This window comes from Scyliorhinus torazame, chromosome X, assembly GCF_047496885.1.
Source record: "Scyliorhinus torazame isolate Kashiwa2021f chromosome X, sScyTor2.1, whole genome shotgun sequence".
Classification (NCBI taxonomy): Eukaryota; Metazoa; Chordata; class Chondrichthyes; order Carcharhiniformes; family Scyliorhinidae; genus Scyliorhinus; species Scyliorhinus torazame.
This window is the reverse complement of record NC_092738.1, coordinates 36,979,468-36,999,618: the sequence shown is the minus strand read 5'-3', so window position 1 is coordinate 36,999,618 and position 20,151 is coordinate 36,979,468. Positions and strand designations below refer to the sequence as shown.

The following is a 20,151-nucleotide window of genomic DNA, read 5'->3' as shown; positions in this document are numbered from 1 at the left end:
CTCACCCCAACCCCTCTCACCCCCTCACCCACACCCCCACACCCTCACCCCCACCCCACCCTCTCACCCCCACACCCTCACCCCCGCACCCTCACCCACACCCCCTCACCCCAACCCCTCACCCCCACCCTCACAACCAACCCCTTACCCCCCACCTCACCAACAGCCCCACCCTATCCTCACCCCCTCAACCCACCCCTATCACTGCCCCAGCCCCCACCCCATACCCACCCCCTTCCCCCCCCCCCCCCCGACCTCTATCGCCGGAATTAAATTCCCCACCAGCGAGAAAGGAGAACCTTCACATTTACGACTGTATATAATTGGCGAGCACAGAGTGAGGTAGACTTCTTCCATGATTAACAGTAAGTTGCCGCTGCATTGTCCTCTTCGGAGAATCTGTGTATACGGCAGCCGATGCTTCAGACCGATGGTGGCAGTGCAAGTTGTGTGGCGGATGACCGAGGGGGGGGGGGGGAATGGTAGCGGGGAGGGTGGAGCAGTGATGGGGCAAAGGTGGAAAGGACAGTGCAGGCTGCATGGGTCCCCATTAAATACGATGCCCCCTGAGATAAAGGTGGGGCGACAACTTCCGCCAGCCAGTGACAATTGGCAAGCTCCTCACGGAGGCAGATGGAATGAGCAGCCCAGTGCAGAATTGTGCTTACTGAGGGAGAGGTGGTATTTGGAGGGACAGTGCTGAGGGAGAGGAGGATATTTGGAGGGACAGTGCTGAGGGAGAGGTGGTATTTGGAGGGACAGTGCTGAGGGAGAGGAGGATATTTGGAGGGACAGTGCTGAGGGAGAGGAGGATATTTGGAGGGACAGTGCTGAGGGAGAGGTGGTATTTGGAGGGACAGTGCTGAGGGAGAGGAGGATATTTGGAGGGACAATGCTGAGGGAGAGGAGATATTTGGAGGGACAGTGCTGAGGGAGAGGAGGATATTTGGAGGGACAATGCTGAGGGAGGGGAGGATATTTGGAGGGACAGTGCTGAGGGAGAGGTGGTATTTGGAGGGACAGTGCTGAGGGAGAGGAGGATATTTGGAGGGACAGTGCTGAGGGAGAGGAGGATATTTGGAGGGACAATGCTGAGGGAGGGGAGGATATTTGGAGGGACAGTGCTGAGGGAGAGGTGGTATTTGGAGGGACAGTGCTGAGGGAGAGGTGGTATTTGGAGGGACAGTGCTGAGGGAGAGGTGGTATTTGGAGGGACAGTGCTGAGGGAGAGGTGGATATTTGGAGGGACAGTGCTGAGGGAGAGGAGGATATTTGGAGGGACAGTGCTGAGGGAGAGGAGGATATTTGGAGGGACAGTGCTGAGGGAGAGGAGGATATTTGGGGGGACAATGCTGAGGGAGGGGAGGATATTTGGAGGGACAGTGCTGAGGGAGAGGTGGTATTTGGAGGGACAGTGCTGAGGGAGAGGTGGTATTTGGAGGGACAGTGCTGAGGGAGAGGAGGATATTTGGAGGGACAGTGCTGAGGGAGAGGTGGTATTTGGAGGGACAGTGCTGAGGGAGAGGTGGTATTTGGAGGGACAGTGCTGAGGGAGAGGTGGTATTTGGAGGGACAGTGCTGAGGGAGAGGTGGTATTTGGAGGGACAGTGCTGAGGGAGAGGTGGTATTTGGAGGGACAGTGCTGAGGGAGAGGAGGATATTTGGAGGGACAGTGCTGAGGGAGAGGTGGTATTTGGAGGGACAGTGCTGAGGGAGAGGAGGATATTTGGAGGGACAATGCTGAGGGAGAGGAGATATTTGGAGGGACAGTGCTGAGGGAGAGGAGGATATTTGGAGGGACAGTGCTGAGGGAGAGGAGGATATTTGGAGGGACAATGCTGAGGGAGGGGAGGATATTTGGAGGGACAGTGCTGAGGGAGAGGTGGTATTTGGAGGGACAGTGCTGAGGGAGAGGTGGTATTTGGAGGGACAGTGCTGAGGGAGAGGTGGTATTTGGAGGGACAGTGCTGAGGGAGAGGTGGATATTTGGAGGGACAGTGCTGAGGGAGAGGAGGATATTTGGAGGGACAGTGCTGAGGGAGAGGAGGATATTTGGAGGGACAGTGCTGAGGGAGAGGAGGATATTTGGAGGGACAATGCTGAGGGAGGGGAGGATATTTGGAGGGACAGTGCTGAGGGAGAGGTGGTATTTGGAGGGACAGTGCTGAGGGAGAGGTGGTATTTGGAGGGACAGTGCTGAGGGAGAGGTGGTATTTGGAGGGACAGTGCTGAGGGAGAGGTGGTATTTGGAGGGACAGTGCTGAGGGAGAGGTGGTATTTGGAGGGACAGTGCTGAGGGAGAGGTGGTATTTGGAGGGACAGTGCTGAGGGAGAGGTGGTATTTGGAGGGACAGTGCTGAGGGAGAGGTGGATATTTGGAGGGACAGTGCTGAGGGAGAGGTGGTATTTGGAGGGACAGTGCTGAGGGAGAGCAGGATATTTGGAGGGACAGTGCTGAGGGAGAGGAGGATATTTGGAGGGACAGTGCTGAGGGAGAGGTGATATTTGGAGGGACAATGCTGAGGGAGAGGAGATATTTGGAGGGACAGTGCTGAGGGAGAGGTGGTATTTTGAGGGACAGTGCTGAGGGAGAGGAGGATATTTGGAGGGACAGTGCTGAGGGAGAGGTGGTATTTGGAGGGACAGTGCTGAGGGAGAGGAGGATATTTGGAGGGACAATGCTGAGGGAGAGGAGATATTTGGAGGGACAGTGCTGAGGGAGAGGAGGATATTTGGAGGGACAGTGCTGAGGGAGAGGAGGATATTTGGAGGGACAATGCTGAGGGAGGGGAGGATATTTGGAGGGACAGTGCTGAGGGAGAGGTGGTATTTGGAGGGACAGTGCTGAGGGAGAGGTGGTATTTGGAGGGACAGTGCTGAGGGAGAGGTGGTATTTGGAGGGACAGTGCTGAGGGAGAGGTGGATATTTGGAGGGACAGTGCTGAGGGAGAGGTGGTATTTGGAGGGACAGTGCTGAGGGAGAGCAGGATATTTGGAGGGACAGTGCTGAGGGAGAGGAGGATATTTGGAGGGACAGTGCTGAGGGAGAGGTGATATTTGGAGGGACAATGCTGAGGGAGAGGAGATATTTGGAGGGACAGTGCTGAGGGAGAGGTGGTATTTGGAGGGACAGTGCTGAGGGAGAGGTGGTATTTGGAGGGACAGTGCTGAGGGAGAGGAGGATATTTGGAGGGACAGTGCTGAGGGAGAGGTGGTATTTGGAGGGACAGTGCTGAGGGAGAGGAGGATATTTGGAGGGACAGTGCTGAGGGAGAGGAGGATATTTGGAGGGACAGTGCTGAGGGAGAGGAGGATATTTGGAGGGGCAGTGCTGAGGGCGAGGAGGATATTTGGAGGGACAGTGCTGAGGGAGACGAGGATATTTGGAGGGACAGTGTTGAGGGAGGGGAGGATATTTGGAGGGACAGTGCTGAGGGAGACGAGGATATTTGGAGGGACAGTGCTGAGGGAGAGGAGGATATTTGGAGGGACAGTGCTGAGGGAGAGGAGGATATTTGGAGGGGCAGTGCTGAGGGCGAGGAGGATATTTGGAGGGACAATGCTGAGGGAGAGGAGGATATTTGGAGGGACAATGCTGAGGGAGAGCAGGATATTTGGAGGGACAGTGCTGAGGGAGAGGAGATATTTGGAGGGACAGTGCTGAGGGAGAGGTGGTATTTGGAGGGACAGTGCTGAGGGAGAGGTGGTATTTGGAGGGACAGTGCTGAGGGAGAGCAGGATATTTGGAGGGACAGTGCTGAGGGAGAGGAGGATATTTGGAGGGGCAGTGCTGAGGGCGAGGAGGATATTTGGAGGGACAATGCTGAGGGAGAGGAGATATTTGGAGGGACAGTGCTGAGGGAGGGGAGGATATTTGGAGGGACAGTGCTGAGGGAGAGGTGGTATTTGGGGGGACAGTGCTGAGGAAGAGGTGGTATTTGGAGGGACAGTGCTGAGGGAGAGGAGATAATTGGAGGGACAGTGCTGAGGGAGACGAGGATATTTGGAGGGACAGTGCTGAGGGAGAGGTGGTATTTGGAGGGACAGTGCTGAGGGAGAGGAGGATATTTGGAGGGACAATGCTGAGGGAGAGGAGGATATTTGGAGGGACAGTGCTGAGGGAGAGGTGGTATTTGGAGGGACAGTGCTGAGGGAGAGGTGGTATTTGGAGGGACAGTGCTGAGGGAGAGGAGGATATTTGGAGGGACAATGCTGAGGGAGAGGAGGATATTTGGAGGGACAGTGCTGAGGGAGAGGTGGTATTTGGAGGGACAGTGCTGAGGGAGAGGTGGTATTTGGAGGGACAGTGCTGAGGGAGACGAGGATATTTGGAGGGACAGTGCTGAGGGAGAGGTGGTATTTGGAGGGACAGTGCTGAGGGCGAGGAGGATATTTGGAGGGACAATGCTGAGGGAGAGGAGATATTTGGAGGGACAGTGCTGAGGGAGAGGAGCATATTTGGAGGGACAGTGCTGAGGGAGAGGTGGTATTTGGAGGGACAGTGCTGAGGGAGAGGTGGTATTTGGAGGGACAGTGCTGAGGGAGAGGAGGATATTTGGAGGGACAATGCTGAGGGAGAGGAGGATATTTGGAGGGACAGTGCTGAGGGAGAGGTGGTATTTGGAGGGACAGTGCTGAGGGAGAGCAGGATATTTGGAGGGACAGTGCTGAGGGAGAGGAGATAATTGGAGGGACAGTGCTGAGGGAGACGAGGATATTTGGAGGGACAGTGCTGAGGGAGAGGTGGTATTTGGAGGGACAGTGCTGAGGGAGAGGAGATATTTGGAGGGACAGTGCTGAGGGAGACGAGGATATTTGGAGGGACAGTGTTGAGGGAGAGGAGGATATTTGGAGGGACAGTGCTGAGGGAGAGGTGATATTTGGAGGGACAGTGTTGAGGGAGAGGAGGATATTTGGAGGGACAGTGCTGAGGGAGAGGAGGATATTTGGAGGGACAGTGTTGAGCGAGAGGAGGATATTTGGAGGGACAGTGCTGAGGGAGAGGTGGTATTTGGAGGGACAGTGTTGAGCGAGAGGAGGATATTTGGAGGGACAGTGCTGAGGGAGAGGTGGTATTTGGAGGGACAGTGCTGAGGGAGAGGAGGATATTTGGAGGGACAGTGCTGAGGGAGAGGAGATATTTGGAGGGACAGTGCTGAGGGAGAGGAGGATATTTGGAGGGACAGTGCTGAGGGAGAGGTGGTATTTGGAGGGACAGTGTTGAGCGAGAGGAGGATATTTGGAGGGACAGTGCTGAGGGAGAGGTGGTATTTGGAGGGACAGTGCTGAGGGAGAGCAGGATATTTGGAGGGACAGTGCTGAGGGAGAGGAGATATTTGGAGGGACAGTGCTGAGGGAGAGGAGATATTTGGAGGGACAGTGTTGAGGGAGAGGAGGATATTTGGAGGGACAATGCTGAGGGAGAGGAGGATATTTGGAGGGACAGTGCTGAGGGAGAGGTGGTATTTGGAGGGACAGTGCTGAGGGAGAGGTGGTATTTGGAGGGACAGTGCTGAGGGAGAGGAGGATATTTGGAGGGACAATGCTGAGGGAGAGGAGGATATTTGGAGGGACAGTGCTGAGGGAGAGGTGGTATTTGGAGGGACAGTGCTGAGGGAGAGGAGGATATTTGGAGGGACAGTGCTGAGGGAGAGCCGGATATTTGGAGGGACAGTGCTGAGTGAGAGGAGGATATTTGGAGGGACAGTGCTGAGGGAGAGGTGATATTTGGAGGGACAGTGCTGAGGGAGAGGAGGATATTTGGAGGGACAGTGTTGAGCGAGAGGAGGATATTTGGAGGGACAGTGCTGAGGGAGAGGTGGTATTTGGAGGGACAGTGCTGAGGGAGAGGAGGATATTTGGAGGGGCAGTGCTGAGGGAGAGCAGGATATTTGGAGGGACAGTGCTGAGGGAGAGGAGATATTTGGAGGGACAGTGCTGAGGGAGAGGTGATATTTGGAGGGACAGTGCTGAGGGAGAGGTGGTATTTGGAGGGACAGTGCTGAGGGAGAGGAGGATATTTGGAGGGACAGTGCTGAGGGAGAGCAGGATATTTGGAGGGACAGTGCTGAGGGAGAGGAGATATTTGGAGGGACAGTGCTGAGGGAGAGGTGATATTTGGAGGGACAGTGTTGAGGGAGAGGAGGATATTTGGAGGGACAATGCTGAGGGAGAGGAGGATATTTGGAGGGACAGTGCTGAGGGAGAGGTGGTATTTGGAGGGACAGTGCTGAGGGAGAGGTGGTATTTGGAGGGACAGTGCTGAGGGAGAGGAGGATATTTGGAGGGACAATGCTGAGGGAGAGGAGGATATTTGGAGGGACAGTGCTGAGGGAGAGGTGGTATTTGGAGGGACAGTGCTGAGGGAGAGGAGGATATTTGGAGGGACAGTGCTGAGGGAGAGCCGGATATTTGGAGGGACAGTGCTGAGGGAGAGGAGATAATTGGAGGGACAGTGCTGAGGGAGAGGAGATATTTGGAGGGACAGTGCTGAGGGAGACGAGGATATTTGGAGGGACAGTGTTGAGGGAGAGGAGGATATTTGGAGGGACAGTGCTGAGGGAGAGGTGATATTTGGAGGGACAGTGTTGAGGGAGAGGAGGATATTTGGAGGGACAGTGCTGAGGGAGAGGAGGCTATTTGGAGGGACAGTGTTGAGGGAGAGGAGGATATTTGGAGGGACAGTGCTGAGGGAGAGGTGGTATTTGGAGGGACAGTGCTGAGGGAGAGAAGGATATTTGGAGGGACAGTGCTGAGGGAGAGCAGGATATTTGGAGGGACAGTGCTGAGGGAGAGGAGATATTTGGAGGGACAGTGCTGAGGGAGACGAGGATATTTGGAGGGACAGTGTTGAGGGAGAGGAGGATATTTGGAGGGACAGTGCTGAGGGAGAGGTGATATTTGGAGGGACAGTGTTGAGGGAGAGGAGGATATTTGGAGGGACAGTGCTGAGGGAGAGGAGGATATTTGGAGGGACAGTGTTGAGGGAGAGGAGGATATTTGGAGGGACAGTGCTGAGGGAGAGGAGATATTTGGAGGGACAATGCTGAGGGAGAGCAGGATATTTGGAGGGACAATGCTGAGGGAGAGGTGGTATTTGGAGGGACAGTGCTGAGGGAGAGGTGATATTTGGAGGGACAGTGCTGAGGGAGAGGAGGATATTTGGAGGGACAATGCTGAGGGAGAGGAGGATATTTGGAGGGACAGTGCTGAGGGAGAGGTGGTATTTGGAGGGACAGTGCTGAGGGAGAGGTGGTATTTGGAGGGACAGTGCTGAGGGAGAGGAGGATATTTGGAGGGACAATGCTGAGGGAGAGGAGGATATTTGGAGGGACAGTGCTGAGGGAGAGGTGGTATTTGGAGGGACAGTGCTGAGGGAGAGGAGGATATTTGGAGGGACAGTGCTGAGGGAGAGCAGGATATTTGGAGGGACAGTGCTGAGGGAGAGGAGATACTTGGAGGGACAGTGCTGAGGGAGACGAGGATATTTGGAGGGACAGTGCTGAGGGAGAGGTGGTATTTGGAGGGACAGTGCTGAGGGAGAGGAGATATTTGGAGGGACAGTGCTGAGGGAGAGGAGGATATTTGGAGGGACAGTGCTGAGGGAGACGAGGATATTTGGAGGGACAGTGCTGAGAGAGAGGAGGATATTTGGAGGGACAGTGCTGAGGGAGAGGAGGATATTTGGAGGGACAATGCTGAGGGAGAGGAGGATATTTGGAGGGACAGTGCTGAGGGAGAGGTGGTATTTGGAGGGACAGTGCTGAGGGAGAGGTGGTATTTGGAGGGACAGTGCTGAGGGAGAGGAGGATATTTGGAGGGACAATGCTGAGGGAGAGGAGGATATTTGGAGGGACAGTGCTGAGGGAGAGGTGGTATTTGGAGGGACAGTGCTGAGGGAGAGGAGGATATTTGGAGGGACAGTGCTGAGGGAGAGCAGGATATTTGGAGGGACAGTGCTGAGGGAGAGGAGATACTTGGAGGGACAGTGCTGAGGGAGACGAGGATATTTGGAGGGACAGTGCTGAGGGAGAGGTGGTATTTGGAGGGACAGTGCTGAGGGAGAGGAGATATTTGGAGGGACAGTGCTGAGGGAGACGAGGATATTTGGAGGGACACTGTTGAGGGAGAGGAGGATATTTGGAGGGACAGTGCTGAGGGAGAGGTGATATTTGGAGGGACAGTGTTGAGGGAGAGGAGGATATTTGGAGGGACAGTGCTGAGGGAGAGGAGGATATTTGGAGGGACAGTGTTGAGGGAGAGGAGGATATTTGGAGGGACAGTGCTGAGGGAGAGGTGGTATTTGGAGGGACAGTGCTGAGGGAGAGGAGGGTATTTGGAGGGACAGTGCTGAGGGAGAGCAGGATATTTGGAGGGACAGTGCTGAGGGAGAGGAGATATTTGGAGGGACAGTGCTGAGAGAGACGAGGATATTTGGAGGGACAGTGTTGAGGGAGAGGAGGATATTTGGAGGGACAGTGCTGAGGGAGAGGTGATATTTGGAGGGACAGTGTTCAGGGAGAGTAGGATATTTGGAGGGACAGTGCTGAGGGAGAGGAGGATATCTGGAGGGACAGTGTTGAGGGAGAGGAGGATATTTGGAGGGACAGTGTTGAGGGAGAGGAGATATTTGGAGGGACAGTGCTGAGGGAGAGGAGGATATTTGGAGGGACAGTGCTGAGGGCGAGGAGGATATTTGGAGGGACAATGCTGAGGGAGAGGAGATATTTGGAGGGACAGTGTTGAGGGAGACGAGGATATTTGGAGGGACAGTGCTGAGGGAGACGAGGATATTTGGAGGGACAATGCTGAGGGAGAGGAGATATTTGGAGGGACAGTGCTGAGGGAGAGCAGGATATTTGGAGGGACAGTGCTGAGGGAGACGAGGATATTTGGAGGGACAATGCTGAGGGAGAGCAGGATATTTGGAGGGACAGTGCTGAGGGAGAGGTGGTATTTGGAGGGACAGTGCTGAGGGAGAGGAGGATATTTGGAGGGACAGTGCTGAGGGCGAGGAGGATATTTGGAGGGACAGTGTTGAGGGAGAGGAGGATATTTGGAGGGACAGTGCTGAGGGAGAGGTGATATTTGGAGGGACAGTGCTGAGGGAGACGAGGAAAGTTGGAGGGACAGTGCTGAGGGAGAGCAGGATATTTGGAGGGACAGTGTTGAGGGAGAGGAGGATATTTGGAGGGACAGTGCTGAGGGAGAGGAGGATATTTGGAGGGACAGTGCTGAGGGAGAGGTGATATTTGGAGGGACAGTGCTGAGGGAGAGGAGGATATTTGGAGGGACAGTGTTGAGGGAGAGGAGGATATTTGGAGGGACAGTGCTGAGGGAGACGAGGATATTTGGAGGGACAGTGCTGAGGGAGAGCAGGATATTTGGAGGGACAGTGCTGAGGGAGAGCAGGATATTTGGAGGGACAGTGTTGAGGGAGAGGAGGATATTTGGAGGGACAGTGCTGAGGGAGAGGAGGATATTTGGAGGGACAGTGCTGAGGGAGAGCAGGATATTTGGAGGGACAGTGCTGAGGGAGAGGACGATATTTGGAGGGACAGTGCTGAGGGAGAGCAGGATATTTGGAGGGACAGTGCTGAGGGAGAGGAGATATTTGGAGGGACAATGCTGAGGGAGAGCAGGATATTTGGAGGGACAGTGCTGAGGGAGACGAGGATATTTGGAGGGACAGTGTTGAGGGAGAGGAGGATATTTGGAGGGACAGTGTTGAGCGAGAGGAGGATATTTGGAGGGACAGTGCTGAGAGAGACGAGGATATTTGGAGGGACAGTGCTGAGTGAGAGCAGGATATTTGGAGGGACAGTGCTGAGGGAGAGCAGGATATTTGGAGGGACAATGCTGAGGGAGAGGAGATATTTGGAGGGACAGTGCTGAGGGAGAGCAGGATATTTGGAGGGACAGTGCTGAGGGAGAGCAGGATATTTGGAGGGACAATGCTGAGGGAGAGGAGATATTTGGAGGGACAGTGCTGAGGGAGAGGAGATATTTGGAGGGACAATGCTGAGGGAGAGCAGGATATTTGGAGGGACAGTGCTGAGGGAGAGCAGGATATTTGGAGGGACAGTGCTGAGGGAGAGGAGATATTTGGAGGGACAGTGCTGAGGGAGAGGAGATATTTGGAGGGACAATGCTGAGGGAGAGCAGGATATTTGGAGGGACAGTGCTGAGGGAGAGGAGATATTTGGAGGGACAGTGCTGAGGGAGAGCAGGATATTTGGAGGGACAGTGCTGAGGGAGCGGTGATATTTGGAGGGACAGTGTTGAGGGAGAGGAGATATTTGGAGGGACAATGCTGAGGGAGAGCAGGATATTTGGAGGGACAGTGCTGAGGGAGAGCAGGATATTTGGAGGGACAGTGCTGAGGGAGAGGAGATATTTGGAGGGACAGTGCTGAGGGAGAGGAGATATTTGGAGGGACACTGCTGAGGGAGAGCAGGATATTTGGAGGGACAGTGCTGAGGGAGAACAGGATATTTGGAGGGACAGTGCTGAGGGAGAGGAGATATTTGGAGGGACAGTGCTGAGGGAGAGCAGGATATTTGGAGGGACAGTGCTGAGGGAGAGGAGATATTTGGAGGGACAATGCTGAGGGAGAGCAGGATATTTGGAGGGACAGTGCTGAGGGAGAGGTGATATTTGGAGGGTCAATGCTGAGGGAGAGGAGGATATTTGGAGGGACAGTGCTGAGGGAGCGGTGATATTTGGAGGGACAGTGTTGAGGGAGAGGAGATATTTGGAGGGACAATGCTGAGGGAGAGCAGGATATTTGGAGGGACAGTGCTGAGGGAGAGCAGGATATTTGGAGGGACAGTGCTGAGGGAGAGTAGATATTTGGAGGGACAGTGCTGAGGGAGAGGAGATATTTGGAGGGACACTGCTGAGGGAGAGCAGGATATTTGGAGGGACAGTGCTGAGGGAGAGCAGGATATTTGGAGGGACAGTGCTGAGGGAGAGGAGATATTTGGAGGGACAGTGCTGAGGGAGAGCAGGATATTTGGAGGGACAGTGCTGAGGGAGAGGTGATATTTGGAGGGTCAATGCTGAGGGAGAGGAGGATATTTGGAGGGACAGTGCTGAGGGAGAGGAGATATTTGGAGGGACAATGCTGAGGGAGAGCAGGATATTTGGAGGGACAGTGCTGAGGGAGAGGTGATATTTGGAGGGTCAATGCTGAGGGAGAGGAGGATATTTGGAGGGACAGTGCTGAGGGAGAGGAGATATTTGGAGGGACAGTGCTGAGGGAGAGCAGGATATTTGGAGGGACAGTGCTGAGGGAGAGGAGGATATTTGGAGGGACAGTGCTGAGGGAGAGGAGATATTTGGAGGGACAGTGCTGAGGGAGAGCAGGATATTTGGAGGGACAGTGCTGAGGGAGAGGAGATATTTGGAGGGACAGTGCTGAGGGAGAGCAGGATATTTGGAGGGACAGTGCTGAGGGAGAGGAGGATATTTGGAGGGACAGTGCTGAGGGAGAGGAGATATTTGGAGGGACAGTGCTGAGGGAGAGCAGGATATTTGGAGGGACAGTGCTGAGGGAGAGCAGGATATTTGGAGGGACAGTGCTGAGGGAGAGGAGGATATTTGGAGGGACAGTGCTGAGGGAGAGGAGGATATTTGGAGGGACAGTGCTGAGGGAGAGCAGGATATTTGGAGGGACAGTGCTGAGGGAGAGGAGATATTTGGAGGGACAGTGCTGAGGGAGAGCAGGATATTTGGAGGGACAGTGCTGAGGGAGAGGAGGATATTTGGAGGGACAGTGCTGAGGGAGAGGAGATATTTGGAGGGACAGTGCTGAGGGAGAGGTGGTATTTGGAGGGACAGTGCTGAGGGAGAGGAGGATATTTGGAGGGACAGTGCTGAGGGAGAGCATTATATTTGGAGGGACAGTGCTGAGGGAGAGGAGGATATTTGGAGGGACAGTGTTGAGGGAGAGGAGGATATTTGGAGGGACAGTGCTGAGGGAGAGGAGGATATTTGGAGGGACAGTGCTGAGGGAGAGCAGGATATTTGGAGGGACAGTGCTGAGGGAGAGGAGATATTTGGAGTTGAAAAAGACAGAGCTCCCAGGGTGCCGCAGGTTATCGGCAGCAGTGAATCAGTCACGATTACTCGCAATGTTTTTTTGAGCTTTAACTAAACGCGGCGATCGGCCCATGATTGAGGTACGTCCTCTGGCAGAAATCATTCTCCGTTTGCAAAGTACAGGAGAGCGAGCCCTCGAATGTTGGCGATCAAAAGCTGGTGGCGTTTGCACAGCAGACCTGCAAGCGTTTGCGCGGGAAGGGTTTGCGTGAGCTTTCCGACACCTGCCTCCCTCTGTTCACGGGGCAGCGGAACCCAGGAGCAGGAAAACTTCCGGGTGACTGGGGATAGGATGCCTTTCAGTTACTGAGTGATGATGGAATTCCGGACTGTCCACAGGGGCTGGTTTAGCACAGGGCTAAATCGCTGGCTTTGAAAACAGACCAAGGCAGGCCAGCAGCACGGTTCAATTCCCGTACCAGCCTCCCCGAACAGGCGCCGGAATGTGGCGACTAGGGGCTTTTCACAATAACTTCATTTGAAGCCTACTTGTGACAATAAGCGATTATTATTATTACAATTATTATTCTCGGTTGACTCTGGAATTCCGGCAGGCGAGGGTTCCCAGTTCCCGGTTCCCGGGTGACTCTGGAATTCCGGCTGGCGAGGGTTCCCAGTTCCCGGTTCCCGGGTGACTCTGGAATTCCGGCTGGCGAGGGTTCCCGGTTCCCGGGCGACTCTGGAATTCCGGCAGGCGAGGTTTCCCGGTTCCCGGGTGACTCTGGAATTCCGGCAGGCGAGGGTTCCCAGTTCCCGGTTCCCGGGTGACTCTGGAATTCCGGCAGGCGAGGGTTCCCGGTTCCCGGGTGACTCTGGAATTCCGGCAGGCGAGGTTTCCCGGTTCCCGGGTGACTCTGGAATTCCGGCAGGCGAGGGTTCCCGGTTCCCGGGTGACTCAGGAATTCCGACAGGCGAGGTTTCCCGGTTCCCGGGTGACTCTGGAATTCCGACAGGCGAGGTTTCCTGGTTCCCGGTTCCCGGGTGACTCTGGAATTCCGGCAGGCGAGGGTTCCCGGTTCCCTGTTCCCGGGTGACTCTGGAATTCCGGCAGGCGAGGTTTCCCGGTTCCCGGGTGACTCTGGAATTCCGGCAGGCGAGGTTTCACGGTTCCCGGGTGACTCTGGAATTCCGGCAGGCGAGGGTTCCCGGTTCCCGGGTGACTCTGGAATTCCGGCAGGCGAGGTTTCCCGGTTCCCGGGTGACTCTGGAATTCCGGCTGGCGAGGGTTCCCGGTTCCTGGGAGACTCTGGAATTCTGGCAGGCGAGGGTTCCCGGTTCCTGGGAGACTCTGGAATTCCGGCAGGCGAGGGTTCCCGGTTCCCGGGTGACTCTGGAATTCCGGCTGGCGAGGGTTCCCGGTTCCTGGGAGACTCTGGAATTCCGGCAGGCGAGGGTTCCCGGTTCCCGGGTGACTCTGGAATTCCGGCAGACGAGGGTTCCCGGTTCCCGGATCCCGGGTGACTCTGGAATTCCGGCAGGCGAGGGTTCCCGGTTCCCGGGTGACTCTGGAAGTCCGACAGGCGAGGGTTCCCTGTTCCCGGGTGACTCTGGAATTCCGGCAGACGAGGGTTCCCGGTTCCCGGATCCCGGGTGACTCTGGAATTCCGGCAGGCGAGGGTTCCCGGTTCCCGGATCCCAGGTGTCTCTGGAATTCCGGCTGGTGTGGAATGCTGCTCCTTGCGCAGGTTCACGTTGGAATCATCAACATTTCTGTAGGAGAAAGGGAGTTGGGAATGAGAGCACGCCGCTTTGATGCAGCCCGTTGGGAGGAGCTCGGAGAACAGATTGAACTCCCTGCGGCTGGCAGCTATCACGGAGTGTATCAATACCCCACTTCCTGAGAATTCCTTGCCATCCCAACAAGCAGAGAATTCCGGCCAATGTCTTTTCTTTATCCCATACTCCGCCTCCACCCAGGATCATAAGAAGAACATAAACACTAGGAGCAGGAGCTGACCATTCAGCCCCTCGAGTCAATACCATCATGGCCGATGTATCTCAACTCCCACATTACCCCCGTATCCCATGATTCCCTTGGTGTCCAATTGGAATGAACCAGCACAGATTGTGACCACTTGGTTATCCAATCAGCTGTCCTCTCCCAATATCCCTGCAGAGATCCCCCCCCCCCCCCCCTCAAGTCTCTCCAATTCCTTTTTGGCAATAATTTTTAATCCCTCTTCCACTGTGCTTTCAGCCATCACACTCCAACGACCCCAAGCTAAAATAAAAGGCTCATCTCTCTATTGTCCCCACAAGGGAATTGTCAGTGTTCACCATGCAACGTTTGCAGAATTACGCCTCGAATAAGTCAGCAGATAGAGAGATCTCGTACAGGCGGAAAAATGTTTGCAGTTACATCGCTGACAGTAAAAGCAGTCGTACTTACTCAAGCATTGAGCGGCGATTCACAAAGATCTTTCCTTTCTCTGTTGCAAGTTTATCGGGCCTTGGGACAAACACGATGACGTTAACAGTGCAGCCACCTCATCAATAGTCACAATGCGGAGCAGAACGCTCGTGACAGACGGAGAGAGAAAGAAAAGGTGAGTGAGAGGCAGGCAGGGGGAGAGAGAGGAAATAAGATGCATTGAAGGTGTGAAGAGAGACGGGTAAAAAGAGAGAGGCATGGCAAGAGGGAACGTGAAATATGAGAAACGGACAAGTCAATAGACTGAGAGCTGGTGAAAGTGAGGGAGAGTGACACACAGCAGAGGCCACGAGAAAGAGAAAGACAATAAGAGAAAGGCAGAGAGAGAGAGACTGGGACAGAGAGAGGTAGAGAGATACTAGCACACACACTGACAAACACACACACACTAATACACACACGAACACACACACGAACACACACACACTAACACACACACACTGACAAATACACACACACACTGACAAACACACACTGACAAACACACACGAACACACACACGAACACACACACACGAACACACACACACTGACAAACACACACGAACACACACACACGAACACACACACACTGACAAATACACACACACACTGACAAACACACACTAACACACACACACTGACAAACACACACACACACTGACAAACACACACACTGACAAACACACACACACTAACACACACACTGACAAACACACACTGACAAACACACACTGACAAACACACACACACACTGACAAACACACACGAACACACACACACTGACAAACACACACACACTGACAAACACACACACACTGACAAACACACACACACACTGACAAACACACACGAACACACACACGAACACACACACACTGACAAACACACACTAACACACACACACTGACAAACACACACACACACTGACAAACACACATGAACACACACACTAACACACACACACTGACAAACACACACTAACACACACACACTGACAAACACACACACACACTGACAAACACACATGAACACACACACGAACACACACACACTGACAAACACACACACACTGACAAACACACTGACAAACACACACACACGAACACACACACACGAACACACACACACGAACACACACACGAACACACACACACGAACACACACACACTGACACATACACACACACACTGACAAACACACACTAACACACACACACTGACAAACACACACACACACTGACAAACACACACACTGACAAACACACACACACTAACACACACACTGACAAACACACACTGACAAACACACACTGACAAACACACACACACACTGACAAACACACACGAACACACACACACTGACAAACACACACACACTGACAAACACACACACACTGACAAACACACACGAACACACACACGAACACACACACACTGACAAACACACACTAACACACACACACTGACAAACACACACACACACTGACAAACACACATGAACACACACACTAACACACACACACTGACAAACACACACTAACACACACACACTGACAAACACACACACACACTGACAAACACACATGAACACACACACACTGACAAACACACACACACTGACAAACACACACACACTGACAAACACACTGACAAACACACACACACTGACAAACACACTGACAAACACACACACACGAACACACGAACACACACACACTAACACACACACACGAACACACACACACAACCTAACACACACACTAACACACACAACCTAACACACACACACGCACTCGAACACACACTGATGCACAGACTAACACAGACAAACACACTAATACACACACACTAACACACACACACTCTCACACACACACACACATGCACACTTACTTTCACACTCACATACACACTCATACACACTCACACATACACACTCACGCAGATAAAAGTACCGAGGCAGATAGAGACACACAAAGAACAAGCTAAACAGCCAACCGCTGAGTGTTTAACTGGAGTGCAGACACTACACCTGGTTTGACCCCGTTCGGTGCTGCATTTTCTCATCACAAAGACAGGATGAGGATATCCCAGTCCTCGATGGAATGATGGAACGTCACTCCGACAACCTGCAGGGCAGTACGCACCACCCCACATGGGAGGCCGCTGGGGGAGTGATGCCAGTGGCATGACTCCATTTGCTCGCGATGGTGCTGAGATTTGAGGCAGGGTTAAGTCCAGAGCAGATAATCTGCTGGATAGCTCAGTCCGCTACACGAGGAGCAGAGCTGTGCACCAGGAGTTATAGGCACGAGGAACCGGCCAAGCAGTGTATATATCAATCAGCAACAGCTATGTCCTGAGTTTTAACCAGTTTCCCCACAGCAGTGACACCCTCTCAGTAACTCCACAACAACACAAAGCTCTCTGCAAAGAGCTCTCGATACCTGTTCCTGTGTCCTGGATCCTGGCACTTGGTCATTTGTTTACACTCTGATTGGTATGCAATGGATTCCTCTATAGCTTTGTCCAGCAGCTCACTCAGCTGGGCTTTGAACTGGTCCAACAATTCTATTTTCATATCCTGGGGCAGAGACAAAAAAGCGTTTCTGTCAACATGAAGTCAACGTCATTGATCAAATTCAGTCTCAAGGGCTGAGGCCTAGTAACAGGTGGGAACATGTGGGCTAGTCAAGGGCAGCAGCATGGTCCCAATCAGAAGCCCAGTCACAAACAAGTGGCACAGTCAGAACAGCGGCTTAGTCAGGACAGCGGCTTAGTCAGGACAGCGGCTTAGTCAGGACAGCGGCTTAGTCAGGACAGCGGCTTAGTCAGGACAGCGACTTAGTCAGGACAGTGACTTAGTCAGGACAGTGACTTAGTCAGGACAGCAGCTTAGTCAGGACAGCAGCTTAGTCAGAACAGCAGCTTAGTCAGGACAGCAGCTTAGTCAGGACAGCAGCTTAGTCAGGACAGCAACTTAGTCAGGACAGTGACTTAGTCAGGACAGCAGCTTAGTCAGGACAGCAGCTTAGTCAGGACAGCAGCTTAGTCAAGACAGCAGCTTAGTCAGGACAGTGACTTAGTCAGAACAGCAGCTTAGTCAGGACAGCAACTTAGTCAGGACAGTGACTTAGTCAGAACAGCGGCTTAGTCAGGACAGCGGCTTAGTCAGAACAGCAGCTTAGTCAGGACAGCAGCTTAGTCAGAACAGCGGCTTAGTCAGGACAGCAGCTTAGTCAGAACAGCAGCTTAGTCAGGACTGCAGCTTAGTCAGGACAGTGACTTAGTCAGGACAGAGGCTGAGTCAGGACAGTGACTTAGTCAGGACAGCAGCTTAGTCAGGACAGCAGCTTAGTCAGGATAGCAGCTTAGTCAGAACAGCAGCTTAGTCAGAACAGTGACTTGGTCAGAACAGCAGCTTAGTCAGAACAGCAGCTTAGTCAGAACAGCAGCTTAGTCAGAACAGCAGCTTAGTCAGGACAGTGACTTAGTCAGGACAGCAGCTTAGTCAGAACAGCAGCTTAGTCAGGACAGCAACTTAGTCAGGACAGTGACTTAGTCAGAACAGCAGCTTAGTCAGGACAGCAGCTTAGTCAGAACAGCGGCTTAGTCAGGACAGCGGCTTAGTCAGGACAGTGACTTAGTCAGAACAGCAGCCGAGTCAGGACAGTGACTTAGTCAGAACAGCAGCTTAGTCAGAACAGCAGCTTAGTCAGAACAGCAGCTTAGTCAGGACAGTGACTTAGTCAGGACAGCAGCTTAGTCAGAACAGCAGCTTAGTCAGGACAGCAACTTAGTCAGGACAGTGACTTAGTCAGAACAGCAGCTTAGTCAGGACAGCAGCTTAGTCAGAACAGCGGCTTAGTCAGGACAGCGGCTTAGTCAGGACAGTGACTTAGTCAGAACAGCAGCCGAGTCAGGACAGTGACTTAGTCAGAACAGCAGCTTAGTCAGAACAGCAGCTTAGTCAGAACAGCAGCTTAGTCAGGACAGTGACTTAGTCAGGACAGCAGCTTAGTCAGAACAGCAGCTTAGTCAGGACAGCAACTTAGTCAGGACAGTGACTTAGTCAGAACAGCAGCTTAGTCAGGACAGCAGCTTAGTCAGAACAGCGGCTTAGTCAGGACAGCGGCTTAGTCAGGACAGTGACTTAGTCAGAACAGCAGCTTAGTCAGGACAGCAGCTTAGTCAGAACAGCAGCTTAGTCAGGACAGCAGCTTAGTCAGAACAGCAGCTTAGTCAGAACAGCGGCTTAGTCAGGACAGTGACTTAGTCAGGACAGTGACTTAGTCAGGACAGCAGCTTAGTCAGAACAGCGGCTTAGTCAGGACAGCAGCTTAGTCAGAACAGCAGCTTAGTCAGGACAGCAGCTTAGTCAGGACAGTGACTTAGTCAGGACAGTGACTTAGTCAGGACAGCAGCTTAGTCAGAACAGCAGCTTAGTCAGAACAGCAGCTTAGTCAGGACAGCAGCTTAGTCAGGACAGCAGCTTAGTCAGGACAGCAGCTTAGTCAGAACAGCGGCTTAGTCAGAACAGCAGCTTAGTCAGGACAGTGACTTAGTCAGGACAGCGGCTTAGTCAGGACAGCGGCTTAGTCAGGACAGCGGCTGAGTCAGGACAGTGACTTAGTCAGGACAGTGACTTAGTCAGAACAGCAGCTTAGTCAGAACAGCAGCTTAGTCAGGACAGTGACTTGGTCAGGACAGCGACTTAGTCAGGACAGTGACTTAGTCAGAACAGCAGCTTAGTCAGAACAGCAGCTTAGTCAGGACAGCAGCTTAGTCAGAACAGCGGCTTAGTCAGGACAGCGACTTAGTCAGGACAGTGACTTAGTAAGAACAGCAGCTTAGTCAGGACAGCGGCTTAGTCAGGACAGCGGCTTAGTCAGAACAGCAGCTTAGTCAGGACAGCAGCTTAGTCAGAACAGTGACTTAGTCAGGACAGTGACTGTTATAACCTGCCTACTGACGATTGGCTGGGGACTAATGATTATCCCACAATCCTAAGGGAGTATGAACTTCCCCAATGAGGGGGGCGGAGAAACTCCTACTATAAATAAGCTGGCCAGTCCAGGAACCAGGAGGAAGGAGAAGGTAGCAAGGGAAGTTACTGCTACTACTATGTATATATTGTTATAGTAAATAAACTTTATTATTTTGTATCCTTAAAACTCGTGCTGGATTCTTCGGGGCCTTTACAAAAGTGACTTAGTCAGAACAGCGGCTTAGTCAGAACAGCAGCTTAGTCAGGACAGCGGCTTAGTCAGGACAGCGACTTAGTCAGGTCAGCGGCTTAGTCAGGACAGCGGCTTAGTCAGGACAGCGGCTTAGTCAGGACAGCGGCTTAGTCAGGACAGCGGCTTAGTCAGGACAGCGGCTTAGTCAGGACAGCGACTTAGTCAGGACAGCAGCTTAGTCAGGACAGCAGCTTAGTCAGGACAGCAGCTTAGTCAGGACAGTGACTTAGTCAGGACAGCGGCTTAGTCAGGACAGCGGCTTAGTCAGAACAGCGGCTTAGTCAGAACAGCGGCTTAGTCAGAACAGCAGCTTAGTCAGGACAGCAGCTTAGTCAGAACAGTGACTTAGTCAGGACAGTGACTTAGTCAGGACAGCTGCTTAGTCAGAACAGCTGCTT

The 20,151-nt window shown here is 53.1% G+C and overlaps 1 protein-coding gene across 2 annotated transcripts in view; it reads right to left on the bottom strand.

Annotated features, from left to right (window-relative positions):
• Nucleotides 1–20,151, bottom strand: part of LOC140405531 (sterol O-acyltransferase 2-like) — a 172,601-nt gene that overhangs the window by 77,640 nt on the left and 74,810 nt on the right. For both annotated transcript variants that reach the window (XM_072494088.1, XM_072494087.1), the window contains exons 4-5: nucleotides 16,961–17,097; nucleotides 14,492–14,551 (exon numbers count right to left, since the gene is read on the bottom strand). In XM_072494088.1, the coding sequence (XP_072350189.1) occupies nucleotides 14,492–14,551; nucleotides 16,961–17,097 (197 nt within the window). The remainder of the gene's footprint in view (nucleotides 1–14,491; nucleotides 14,552–16,960; nucleotides 17,098–20,151) is intronic.